Source organism: Alosa alosa, chromosome 12 (genome assembly GCF_017589495.1).
Source record: "Alosa alosa isolate M-15738 ecotype Scorff River chromosome 12, AALO_Geno_1.1, whole genome shotgun sequence".
Lineage (NCBI taxonomy): Eukaryota > Metazoa > Chordata > Actinopteri > Clupeiformes > Clupeidae > Alosa > Alosa alosa.
This window is the reverse complement of record NC_063200.1, coordinates 31,311,272-31,324,954: the sequence shown is the minus strand read 5'-3', so window position 1 is coordinate 31,324,954 and position 13,683 is coordinate 31,311,272. Positions and strand designations below refer to the sequence as shown.

General features: G+C 44.1%; 1 protein-coding gene across 2 annotated transcripts in view; it reads left to right on the top strand.

Annotated features, from left to right (window-relative positions):
* The window catches only part of cacna1bb (calcium channel, voltage-dependent, N type, alpha 1B subunit, b), a 153,404-nt gene that overhangs the window by 84,828 nt on the left and 54,893 nt on the right, over window positions 1-13,683 (top strand). For both annotated transcript variants that reach the window (XM_048259412.1, XM_048259413.1), the window contains 8 exons: window positions 684-796; window positions 1,904-2,016; window positions 3,266-3,397; window positions 7,698-7,770; window positions 7,956-8,073; window positions 8,563-8,630; window positions 10,298-10,404; window positions 12,876-12,938. In XM_048259412.1, coding sequence (XP_048115369.1) covers window positions 684-796; window positions 1,904-2,016; window positions 3,266-3,397; window positions 7,698-7,770; window positions 7,956-8,073; window positions 8,563-8,630; window positions 10,298-10,404; window positions 12,876-12,938 — 787 coding nt within the window. The remainder of the gene's footprint in view (window positions 1-683; window positions 797-1,903; window positions 2,017-3,265; window positions 3,398-7,697; window positions 7,771-7,955; window positions 8,074-8,562; window positions 8,631-10,297; window positions 10,405-12,875; window positions 12,939-13,683) is intronic.

The window sequence follows — 13,683 nt, the reverse complement described above, 5'->3', positions numbered from 1 at the left end:
GTGTTTGTTTGTGTGTGTGCTTGCATGCTTCTCTCTGTGTGGATGCCTGTGTGCATGCACATTTTTATTTGTGGATTAACACCTGTGTGTGTGTGTGTGTGTGTGTGTGTGTGTGTGTGTGTGTGTGTGTGTGTGTATGTGTATGTGGTGCATGTGACACATGAAATTTCATTGGGTGGGTGCGGCTGTGTGTGCGTGTGCGTGCGTGTGTGCACTTGAGGGTGGGTGCATGTACATTTGTGTGTCTGTGAGTGGATGCCTCTGTGTGTGTGTGTGTGTGTCCCAGTGTGTGTGTGTGTGTGTGTGTGTGTGTGTGTGTGTGTGTGCCTGTGTGTGTGGCATGCAGGGTAAGTGATTGCTATCGATATTAATTTATTTCATTGCAGCTGTAGAAAGGACTCTGTGGCTTGTGTCGGTGTGTTTCTGAATGGAGAGTGTCCAGGGTCTGTGTTTTATAGCCAATGACATCACTCTCATGTCTGTAATTGATTGGGCAGCCCGGGCCACAGTAGATGATTTAAACCAGCTTTGTGCTCTGATCTCAGCGCTGTCACAAGACGGACTATGAATGACCATCTTATCCTTAGCCCTTGGCCTTGTCCTTTCTGTGTGTGTGTGTGTGTGTGTGTGTGTGTGTGTGTGTGTGTGTCTATACCTGTGTGTGTGTCTGTGTCTCATGTCAGATTTGGCAGAATTTGTGTTCTTGGGTCTGTTCCTGACGGAGATGACTCTGAAGATGTACGGCCTTGGCCCCAGGAACTACTTCCACTCCTCGTTCAACTGTTTTGACTTTGGGGTGAGACACACACACCTACCCACCCCTACACCCTACACACACACACACACACACACACACACACACACACACACACACACACACACACACACACACACACACAGGCACCCATCACCTGGATCACTGGCTGCGGCTCTGCCCTGGAGGGCCCAGTGCGCCTCTAATCCAACTGGTTTGGCCAAATGAATCATGGTGTTCTCTTCCACCCTGTGCTGGCTAAATGAGTCAGCCCCACTCCTGCTCCGCCCACAGTGAGACACCAGAATGAACCTCACCGCAGCACCGTCACCAGCAGCACACACTGTTTTCGTTTGTGTTTGTACACACAGTAATATGTTCCCATCGTCTCAAACTCCACTCACTCGCAACATGCTGACTGCAAAAAGGGATGTGATTCATGCTTGCACATGAGCCTGGAGAAACCGCATGGCTACGATATGCATCTGAGTTTATTAGGCATGGCGCAGACAAAACAGCTGGTCACTTGTTTTCGGACGCTGCCGTCGAGCGTTCGTCATGAAAGAGCTCTCAGTTCTCGCGTCGCTTACTGTGCATTGTTAATTGCCGCCTTCGGTCAGCCCCCGAGCGCCATTCAAAACAGCCCGCCACTTCTCTTTAATGTCTTCATGCATCTGTCTGCCCCTAAAGTCAAGAGCTTTCATACCATTTATACCATTTTTGGACCTCCTGTGGCAGGTTGCGGCGAGTCCTAATTAGATGACTAAAGTAGACCGTGACGGCCATCTGTTGCCGGGCGATTGTATCAGTGGCTGCGCGCGCGCAGGGCAATGCCAGCGATGGCGTTTCTATGTGGAGACGCTGCGCAGCTGTAAGCACAGGACTTATCTACACAGGACTGGACCGTCTTTGTGTCCGTGCCAGCCGGCCGGCCGGCCACTCTGTTGCCACGTGACAGCTGGCCAGGGGACGCTGGCGCGGAGGCAAGAACTGGGGACCAGTCCCTGGCTGCTTGCTGTTGATAGGAGAGCCTCAAGTGTCTTTTGTGTGCCTGTGTGTGTGTGTGTGTGTTTGCGTGCTTGTGCATGCAAATGTGTGCGTGCGTGCGTGCGTGCTACGTGTGCGTGTGCGTGTGCGTGTGTTCTCCAGGTGATTCTGGGCAGCATACTGGAGGTGGTCTTTGCCGCTATCCATCCAGGAGCTTCGTTTGGCATCAGTGTTCTCAGGGCCCTGCGCTTACTGCGCATCTTCAAAGTCACAAAGTGAGTGCTGTCCATCCACTGCCTTTTACACATTTACACACTGTGCTTCTGCTAACACCAAAGGGGACTTTGCTGCTGGCTACTAAACATTTGTGAGAATTTTCATGTGTCACATGCACCACACACATACACACACAAACACACACACATACTCTCACACACTCACACACACACACACACACACACACACACACACACACACACACACACACAAACACACAGGTGTTTATCCACAAATAGAAATGTGCATACACACACACACACACACACACACACACACACACACACACACACACACACACACACACACACACACACACACACACGCACACTAATTTATCCACAAATCATACACAGACACACTGAAAGAGAGTTTATTTCACCCTTCAAATAATCTACTTCAGATGATCTATCTAAGTGCTCATGTGATGTTTCGCAGGAGGAAATTGCATGTTTTCCTTCCCATAGGATTATTTCAGGTAGTAAATCAATGTTTAATCCTCTTATAGATAAAGGGCTTTTCTATTACCTAGATTACTCAGTAATCCCGTTATATAGACACTTAAGTGAACTCTCAGTAGGATTGATATTGTGGGTGGAGGAAGCACTTTGCACACCTTGAAGGAAACACTTAACTCAGCAAATATGTCTATCTTTATAGATCCCTTGACTCCACATTACCATAGAATAGAAAACAGGGTAGAAGCTTGTTTGGTTACATATATGTGAATGCATTTGAAGGATGTTTGCTGTCCAACCTGGGTTTCTTCCTCTTGCTGTAAAGGCTTTGTACTTGAATGCTGATGTTCCATTTGCGATTTCCTTAATGTGATGTTTGTTCACTTCCACAGCTGCAGAGATAACAGGTGTTGATCTGCTTCTTCCAGCGATAGCTCATATGTCCCCGCTGTGCATAGAATTCATCCCCTCTCTCGTATAAACACACACACACACACACACACACACACACACACACACACACACACACACACACACACACACAAAGTGACTCTCCCTTCTTCTACAAAGAGTATGTAGCCTAGATATTAAAATATTTGACTCCATGCATTCATCCATCCATGTTTCTCCCCTGTTGTCTGCCTCTATTCATTCTCTCTCTCTCTCTCTCTCTCTCTCTCTCTCTCTCTCTCTCTCTCCTCTCTCTCTCTCTCTCTCTCTCTCTCTCTCTCTCTCTCTCTCTCTCTCTCTCTCTCTCTCTCTCTTACATATTGTTTGCTGTATTTTTCAGGTACTGGAACTCCCTGAGGAACCTTGTTGTGTCGCTGCTCAACTCCATGAAGTCCATCATCAGTTTACTCTTCCTGCTCTTCCTCTTCATCGTCGTCTTCGCTCTGCTGGGCATGCAGCTCTTTGGTGGCCAGTGAGTGACCTCTTCTGTCATCTCTCCTCTCCTCTCCTCTCCCCCCCTCTCCTCCTCCACAGCCCTGATCTCCTCACCTACACTGAAAAATAGGGCAGCTGAGTCAGATCCAAAATGAAGCCAAAGCAATGCATAAAGTAGTACTGAACAGACCAGCGTGGGAACCAAATGAAATCAGTGTCTTTTTTGTACATTCCCAAGAACCTGTTGAGATCTCTTTTCTGGTTCCTGGTGTTTGAATGTGACTAATGAGAGGCATCTGGTCCCCACTCCCCCCCCCCCACTCCCTCCTCTCCCTTGTGGTCTGTCCATCATGCGTTCCTCCATCATGACAGCACGTAAGAGAGCGAAAGCATCTCCATGTCTGGGATGGCTGTCTTGTGGGTTGTGGGGCTTACAGGTTGGCAGCGCCACAGCTGTGAGGATTTGCATTTCCACGCTGAGTGTCATTACTGATGGGATTAGTGGAAGAAAACCCAACCCAGCCTCTCACTGGCAGGAGCCTCAACCCCCGCCTCCACCAGACACGACTGCTTCATCCCTCTCTCCTGCCCGCTCTTCTCTCTCTCTTTCTCTCTCTCTCTCTCTCCCTCTCTCTCTTTCTCTCTCTCTGTGATATCAAACATCCCCAGTCAAGCACAAAACTGACTGTGGCATTTGGGTGGGTCTGTGAATGCACTCAACAGATGGGATGACGGTGTGCGCATCTGTCTGAGCGGAGGAGAAGTGTTCAATAGTTAGAATTGGGTACCGATTGTGTGTTTTTGAAGGAGAGTTTGACGTGGGTGTAGTGTGGTACAGCAAGTGATTAACTGTCAGTGTAAATATCTGAGTACACAAAAAAAAAAAAAAAAGGTTAATTGGCTTGGCATTTCACTGTTGTTGTTTTCCTGGTTTATACTGCGTGTCTGTCTGTCTATTTATGTATGTATCACTGGATGGCCATAGACTCAGATCCACAGGCCTGGAGAAATGCCCTATAAATATTTCGGCTTGAAGTTGCACATCAGACCTTCGCTGTAGTCATGTAGGTAGGTTAAGGGAATGGAATCGGCTCACTGTGCATTGCCATGACTGACTTCCAAATTGCGGCTGGTTGAGAGACTGATATGAAAGTCAACACCAACGTCTGATTTGTGTGTTAGAGTGAGCCGGAGTAAGCAAGAGCTTCCCCATCCAAAATGGCACATCTGTGTGCTTGTGGATTTGACAGTGTTTGCACAAATGCCTCCAGAGAAACACACACACACACACACACACACACACACACACACACACACACACACCTCTGGGTGAGTGCGTAGACTTTGGAAGTGTAAAGAGAGGAAGATACACACGGAGTGTCCTCCCTCAAGCCTCACAACTACTCTCACACGACAGAGAATGCCTCAGTACGCTTCACTATGTATCTGTATCCAAAGAATACCAGCCCCTGAGGCTGGTCAACACTGGTCCAGTAACCCCTGAAGAGAGAGAGGAAGTAAGGGTGGCGTGACAGGAAATACGTGATTGAATCATGGAGAGCACGCACCACCCTCAGCTAAGCGTTTGGCTTAAATTTGGTTTAGAGAACATAATAGAAGCCCAGACACTAGGCTGGAATGCCACTGACCTCTCATAGATTCACTTAAGTTTGAAACGTCTCTGGTAAACTACACTGCATTTCAGTGGAAAACATGGATGTTTGGATGGAAAACATCCCAAATTGCCTACCCACAGAGGGAGGTAATGTATGCTAATGAGTTTAAACCACACAGTATTACGCTTGCTCTTTGGCCTGTCCCTGTCAAACAGAAAGGGAGACCCAAATGAAAACACCAACAACAAAACAACAACAACAGCAACAGCAAAATCAGTGTGTCTCCATGGAGGTTCTGGACATTTGAACAAATCTGTTTCAGATTCAGTTGTCTTACGTTTGCCTTTTGTTTGTTGTGAGTAGTTGACAGCGTGAGTCAAGGGAGTAGACTAAAGCATATATCCCTGGCTCTCTGCATGTGCTTTTACACTTGTGCATTTTCTTCATGCTTCTAATTACTTGACAGCGGCACCTTGAGAGGTGGCCAACCACAGTGAAAGAAGATGTGGCACTGGTGGAAAAATCACATTAGACTTGTGCACCATGGGGCATCAATGGATTTGATGCATAATCCTGTTACGTCCCGTGAATGCTGTATCATAGCCTAGCCCTGAGTGAAATTGTGCGGTTGCACAGATTGGTGGAACCTTTGCATTGTTGCAAGCTGCCTTTTCAGATCACCCCAGTCACTCAGCCTAGTCTCCGCAGCGGCGATGTGGAGAGAAGCCAGCTGTGTGCGGGCCGCGAGGAAACCTTCTGTCAGCTTTAACCAGCTGAGTGACAGATGTAGATGCGGAGAGAGGAGTGATATTCCCACGTCCCTGTGTCTCACATGAAATAAATCACACGGCACTCAGAAGCAGACTTTGGAACGGATCTGGCCCTGAAGTGGTGTGGACCCAGACCTGATTAGGGCAGGATATGTCCCAAAAGGCCAATCTGTTCAGATTTGTATTTGTGGTTGACAGAAGAGCATGTATAGCTTAGCTGAAGTTTTTGATTTTAGCATATCTGAACTGGTAGTTGCAAGTATATGTTACACAGTACAAATCTACTCCTCGTGCCTTGGACTTGGACAACCGATTGGAAGATTGTGAAGTTTTTCAGCATTGTTTTCAGTATGCCTTGGCATCAAATGGGTAACACTAAATAAAGGGAAGTCTCTCCCTCCCAAGCTCATACTGTATACCAAATTCTTTGCCTCAAATGACTATTTCAGGCCAGTCATTCACAACTGTATTCCCTATATATCCTGACTAGACTAAGGGTAATTATAATACTCTTGAGTATGAAAATGAGGCGGGTTCCGTTAATCAAAAGGGCTGATGAGTCTAGATAGTTAGTAGATGAAGTAGACGGAGACGGAGAACATGCAGAGGCGGAGGAGAATGATTGAGATCCTCTCTGTCACCGGCACTGTCACAACATGCAGGTTTTTAGCCCTTTTGAATCACGCTGCTTTGTATTTGCATCCTTGTTCTGACCCATGTTTGCATGGGTCAGAACAGGATCCCATCAGGATCCGCAAAAAGATAATCACATTACAAAAGAGGTGATCTAGGTAGAAAAAGAGCATTCTGGAACATAAACACAAGCATACTGTATGCAAAAAAGGACATAGCCTGCCAACAACTGGATTTTGTGTACACATTTGGTCACTTCTTGGAAATAATGACATGTACATGCAAACTGAAACCCACAGTATGATGCAACAATTAAAAAGGAGAAACATTAAGTCCCAGTTGTGGACCTAAGCATACATGCTCTGAAAAAATAAAACCCTTAGGCTATTTTCTGGTGAAATTTTAAGAACCTCAGCAATCTGTTGGTGATATGTGGTCACAAGTGGCTTGTAGCGCTCGCTCGGTGAGGTAATGCTGTGTGTGGAGTGGGCTCTCACGGACGAGAGGGAGGAGAAATGTAGGTCAGGCTTTATCCTCTCTCTTCTAGTGAGGTTCTTGGAAAGTATGGACACTAAAGCAACAACACTCTGGTTAGTGTAAGCCTTTGGGTAAGAAAAGGGCCGTGTTGTTTCGATGGGGGGTGGGAGGCGTTCTCTGAAGGGGCACAGTTAGGACTGAATTCTCATGCGTCCTCTCTCGATCCCCCATCTTCTCTCCTTCTCTCTTCCGTCTACCCCCTCTCTCATCCCTTACTCCGATGGCTTTTGGACCTTCAGTGCTGAGTTTAATCATGCTAGTAAACGGCACCGGCTGTCAGAGGACCAAAGATATGTGTTGTGAATTTGATGTGATATGTAATGTAATCCTACCGCATATATCACATGTAGGCATGTACTACAATGCATCCATCTGCAGGAAATAGATTGTGATGCATTATTACTGGGGCTTCTGCTATGTGGCATGAGTGTCAACATTTGGTGATTCAAAGCCCTGTACAGATGGTCTGGTTGGTGCAGGAAAATATGGCGGATGCTGCGAAAGTCCATGTGTTTTTTAACCCTGTCATCTGTCAGATTATAGGATGGTCAGATCTTTAGAGACTTGGAAGCCAACACTGTAATTAACCTTACCTGTTGTCATCTTTTGTCTCATAAGGTTTTGTATCAATATTATCTCTTGGCCTTGTAGCTTGTGTTTTATGTTCCTAGAGGTTATGTAGAGTGCATTCTGCATATTTTTTTGTGCTTGAGTTTGACTACAGTTCTGCAATTACGCAACTATTCAAATTTGTTGACTGACTTTTTGCCTTATACCTCAGGTTTAACTTTGAAGACGAAACACCAACAACAAACTTTGACAACTTTCCCTCTGCTATCATGACAGTCTTCCAGGTAAGCAACTTTTCTCTTTTAAGAGTTTTATATTTGCTCTGATGCGTTCAAAAAGAAATGTGTTGCTTATACAATGCAGTGTGCACCCTCATAATGAGGAGTTATGGAGTAAAAGCAGGTTCCTGTCCACAGCGTGATGAAATACTGCTACCTAGGGTTGAAATCTGATTGTTTGCCACCCACAGATACTGACAGGAGAGGACTGGAATGCAGTGATGTATCATGGGATTGAATCCCAGGGGGGCGTCCATGGCGGAATGTTCTCCTCGGTCTACTTCATCATCCTCACTCTTTTTGGAAACTGTATCCTGTGTGTGCACTCCTTGGAGAGAAGTGAAGGAGCGGATGGATTAGTAGCTTTGTTTTAGTGATCTCCATTGTCCATCTGTGCTAGTTTATCTCTCATGGAGTCCTTAGACATGTTTCACATAAGTAACTCATTTTCAGGCCTAAATGCAAGGAGTAACAGCTATACATACATTAATGTGGGGTTTTTTTAGATTGTAGGATTTTAAGGTTTTATTCAGGATTTAAAGTGATCCAGACCAGTACTCAATGTTTCTGAAGAACCAGGATGTTTTGGCTAAATCTCTCTCCTCAGCTGTTCAAGCAAGGTTCCTCTGAGGCTAGTCTCTTAGAGGAAGTGTGAGGACATTTCTAGTCTCTTAGAGGGAGTGTGAGGACACTTGTGAATAGAGCTTGTGCTCTTTTTTATGTACTTTTTGATTGTGTCTGGGAAAGGACAGAACATTTCATCGTGATGGTGAACATCCTGAGCTTGCACCTCTCCAGATACTCTGCTAAATGTATTCTTGGCCATTGCTGTCGACAATCTCGCTAATGCGCAGGAACTCACAAAGGTACGCCAGCTCTCTGCCACCAATAGCCTTCCCACTACCCAGTTTCCAGTAAACCAACTGATGAAAAGACTCACAAAGCCAGCCAGAGTGGTTGAAATGAGTCACGACGACAGTACTGATGACACAACATCAGTGTTGTGCCAGTTCACAGCTTTTCGGAACTAGTTCAAGTTCAGTTCATACATGCTCAAAGTGAACAGTTCACGTTCAAAGTTCACAATTTTAATTCTGAACTAGTTCAAAGTTCAGTTCATTTGACTTTTTTCGTGAGATATTCAAATAAATACTTTTTTGACACTACGAGCTAGAAATCACTATACGTTCTTTGAAGCTGCTCATTGTAGACATTTGCTCATGACACTGCAATTGTGGGTTTCTTACCAGGTGATGAAACTTGCAGCAGTACAGACAAGGTAGACCAGTTCTACTGTATACTTCTCTAGTGCAATGAAATCCAGCCCTCCGCTCTGCCGTTGCCTGCTACGGGCGTTGCTATGCCTACCCCGCTCTGCTGCAATTCATCACGGGTAAGCGTTGCGGAAGCCAGTATGCTATTCAACTATTCTCAGCCGGACACTACGTTGTTCGCGAATGCATTGCGCACACAATGTCAAAACCATTTCTGTCAGGTGATACATGATTTAAGCGGCACCAGCGAGAATACAGGAGGGAGGAACTTTCTCTCGTTGCGTTTCAAATGAGAAAACAGATGTCACTCAGTTTTCAATGGAAAACAAATTCCAACGTTCATTTACAGTGATGTCTGCTGTTCATGACACATAATGTGAACTAATTCACGTTCAAGTTCTTTATTAAAAAATGTGTTGCGTTCAGTTCAACGTTCACGAAAAAATGAGCGTGTTCAATGAACGCATTCTTTTGAACTCGTTCACGCACAACACTGCACAACATTCATTCCTCAGGCTTCTCAAGAACACTTAATGCACTTGTATCTGCTTTTTGAAAACACAGCCTTGTGGTTCTCTTAAAGCAGCAGTCTCTTTGAACAGTTGTTTGTTCATTAGTATTGGGTTTATTTGAGATGAAAGTGCCTTGAAGATGGAAACGATGAATGAGCTTCCATGATCCCGTAGCTACTGAGACCTTGAATTTCCCCTTGGGGATTAATAAAGTATCTATCTATCTATCTATCTATCTATCTATCTATCTATCTATCTAGCTTTGTAGGGCTTCCAGGAACAGGGTTGCATAGACTGGGGGAGGAAATTAACTTGATGTCTGATTGACGTCATTTCCAGTGAGCCTTCATGCACAGGCAATATTGAGAAGACCTCTCCAAGACATAGGAGTAATTTCAAAAGTCCTGTTTGCATCCAATAACATATACATGAAGGGAAAGGCTTTTGAGCTGGGCTTTATACTGTACAGCTGGTCATTCAGCAGCAGAGAAATGTTGATTCTGCAATGCCACCAGATTTAACCTTGTGGCCTTGTAATCCCTTTCAAATTTAGAAGATGTTGTATGTCCATATACCCTGGATAGTAATGCAGATAAGCACGACACATGTCCTAGCTCATTCCCGTTAAGACCAGTCATCTCATCAGGTGTCAGTGAAACTTGGTTTGATTCCTTGTTTGATACTGCTCTGCTTTTGACTGTTCACACCCCTCCTCCCCCATAATGATGGTGTATCCCTATTGGGCAGGATGAGGAACAGCAGGAGGAAGAAGCCAATAAGAAGTTGGCCCTTCAGAAGGCCATGGAGGTGAAGGAGGTCAGTCCCATGTCAGCGGCCAACATCTCCATCACAACGTAAGTCTGCAAAAATCCTTCTCCACTATGCTAGAGGCTCTTTGGTCTTTCTGTCTTTTGATCTCATCTAGCTTTATTTTGAACTCACAGTGTTGTTCTAGTGTCTTTAAATTTAATATGACATATCTGCTCTAGTCACTTTAAAGATGTGTTTTTCATTTTTCCTACTTGTTCAGTTCATGTTCATGAATGTGTATGTGTGTGCTGCAGAGTACAGGTGCTCTAAGAATACAATGTTTATTTCCCCCTATCCCTGAGTACAGGGAAGTTAAGTTAGGTTCTCTCTGAAACAGTCTCCGTTAGCCCAAAAGTATACATGGCTATTCTTCAGAGGAGAATTGAATGAATGTGTGTAACTTATGGATGCACAGTTTCATTCTAAGTTATGCATATTTCAGCGGTAGCCTCACCATCTCAAAGGACACAGTGACAACTGTGTCTTTGAACAATTTAATATTGTAATTTCTCATCTCATTGCTTGGTGAGTGTTCATTGTGAATGCTCTTCCTGGCACCTGTAGATTAGTTAGCGTGCTTGGCCGCTAGTAGCGTGTAAGCTGATGATGACTTGCTGACATTTCTGATAGTTCCCAGCTGGAAATAGAGCTTGTTAACTTAATGTTTTCTTATACTGCAGCTTAAAATGTCTCCTCATCTATCGATATCTCTGCTAACAAATGTGAAAGACGTGGTGATGGGAAGATGTGTCCTCAGTGGGCTTAAATACTTATTCTGATTTGTAAGCCATTTCTTGCAGCCGGGAAAAATGTTAGATTTTCTAATGAATCTTCAATGAATCTATTCTTTCCTTCTCACAAGATGTAGTTCCTCTGCAAGCCTATTTTAGAAACCTTAATGTAAGATGCTTGTTATTTGTTTAAGTAGTCTATGCCTTTTATCAGGACCCTGAAGTGCAAATTATTTAAGTTTTGCAAAGAGCCCAAGACTTTGAATAATGAATATATTTTTTCACTTTAATAGAGTAGATACAGTAAATATATGGGCAGTTCTGAATGTCCCTCTTATCTTGGGAAACTGTCTTGTCTTTGGCCAGTCAGGTCCCATGTGAGTGTTAACTGAAAATGTTTGATTGTGAGGGTAAAAGTTAATTAAACTCTTGCAGTGGAGTTTCTGCTCAATATTTGAATAATTCATACCGATCTTTGCACCGTGTTTATGTGAATATTTCGGCCATAGCCTAGTATCTTAAAACACTTTCATGCTACCCTTTGGTAATGGATCTGGTCAGCATTTCTTCATAAGTATGTATGTATGTACAGTATGTATGTGGTGGCAACCCTTCAGCGATAGGCAGGATATATAGACATTTTTCAAGGCATGAATCATCAGTCATTACATTTGTGCTCATTGCCTTGTCATTAGTGACATGCAGATGATGATGAAGCGCTCCAATATCTCTATACCCTCCCATGCTTCATTTGCTATATTGATGGATGTTTATGCTGCTATTTGTGAAATGGAAATTATTAGCAGCGATGCAGGACTATGATCCATATTCAGCATCTCCTTAGTTTTTCCCTGAATGTTATATTGCATCCAAATTATTTTGACGTTCTATGTAGTTCGTTATCAGGTCAGCAGTACCTGCAAATGGCTGAGGTAATATGTACAAATGGAAGTTGCAAGGCTTTTCTGTTTTATATATGAACCTTTCTCTAAATTGATGTGTTTTTAGCTTCTGAACCAATTTATTTACAAAACACCAATGTACCACTTAATGATTTCGGAGATTCGAGGGACTAATTTGGGCTTAATAGGCTGAAATGGCTTAGCCTTCAGAGGAACTGGTGACCTTAGGATGGCCCTAACCCATTACCAAGGGAAGAACATGTTCTATTCTTATCAAGGAGGGCTTGCTCAAATAAGGCAAATTGAGTCACCGTCTTTGTAAACACCACTTGGTCTACATCAGTGGAACACATATAGTGTGCTTTTGATATTTGTGTCAGTTTGTTTGTCTCATCTTTACATACTTTTTTTTTTTTGGGGTTGTGTTATGACTATTAATATTTTCCTTTTTACCATTTTAACCATTCAATGTTTTGGTAACACTGACATACAGGTCCATACATACATAATTAAGGATAAAATTGACTTGCTGTGACCGCTTCTTTGATTTCCAAATAGGAATTGGTCTAAAAAAAAGACTGTATTTCTATTTGTAGACCTTTTTTCAGCTGAATGGCCATTGCTGTGTCATTTGTTACAGTATGTACTGTATGTAGGTGTTACCAATGTTTGTGTTTCTCTGTCCATTCAAGATAAACAGGAAGCAGGTGGACTGGGACAGGATGTCACCGTCTGAACCCCTGCCGTCGCCTGTCTCTGTGGCACACCCTAAAACGCACCCTTCGGTTCTGTTCGGTTCTGTTCGGTTCTGTTCGGTTCTGTTCGGTTCTGTTTGTGTCTCATCACTTGTTGTTGTTTCTTTCTTTTGTTTTGCATGTGCAGTTTTGTAAAGCAAAATCGGGGGGCGATCTCTCGCAGCTCCTCCATCTGCAGCGCTCATTCACCGTGAGTTTTTTGCTCTCCGTTGAGATATCGTCACCCCTGCTTCTCCTCTTCTCCTCCCATCCCATCCAGCCTACTCCCCTTTTTTCTCCTCCTCCCATATCATCCTCTTCTTGTGTGCCTGTCTTTTCCTCTCCCTAGTTCTCTCTCTCTCTCTCTCTCTCACTTTCTCTTAATCTTTGTCCTTATCCTTTACCTCACCTCGTCTATCAACCTCCCTCCGCTTTTCCCACTGTGCTGCTCCTGACATGAAGGACCCTGTTAGTAGCCTGTTAGTCTTATCTATGTGCTGTCCGTCATTGGAATAGACTTGTGGTTTTCAGGTAGAACTAAGATGATGATGATGATAATGATGATGATGATGATGATACACTGCTTTAGCTTCCTAACTGGACCTATGTGTGTTTCTCCTCATTCACTGGATGTCCAGTCTCGGTGATCTACTGCATGACAGCCTCAGGGCCATGTAGAACATTTGCAAGACCTACTGCAGCTGGGCATTGCGTGGATGTCTGACAGCTATTGTGTGTCACTTTTGCTCTATACAAATCTATTTTTAAAGTCTCACAAGGTAATCCATTGGGATGAGTTACTAAACTGTACTAAACCTCTGTGTATAAAGAGAAGCACACATACACTGGCGCCAGAGAATTTAAGTGAATCTGATTAGGAAGTTACTGAAATGATGTTCAGGCCCATAGTCTTCCTATCATAGAAAGGGCCTGACTGTTGAATGTGTCCCTACATG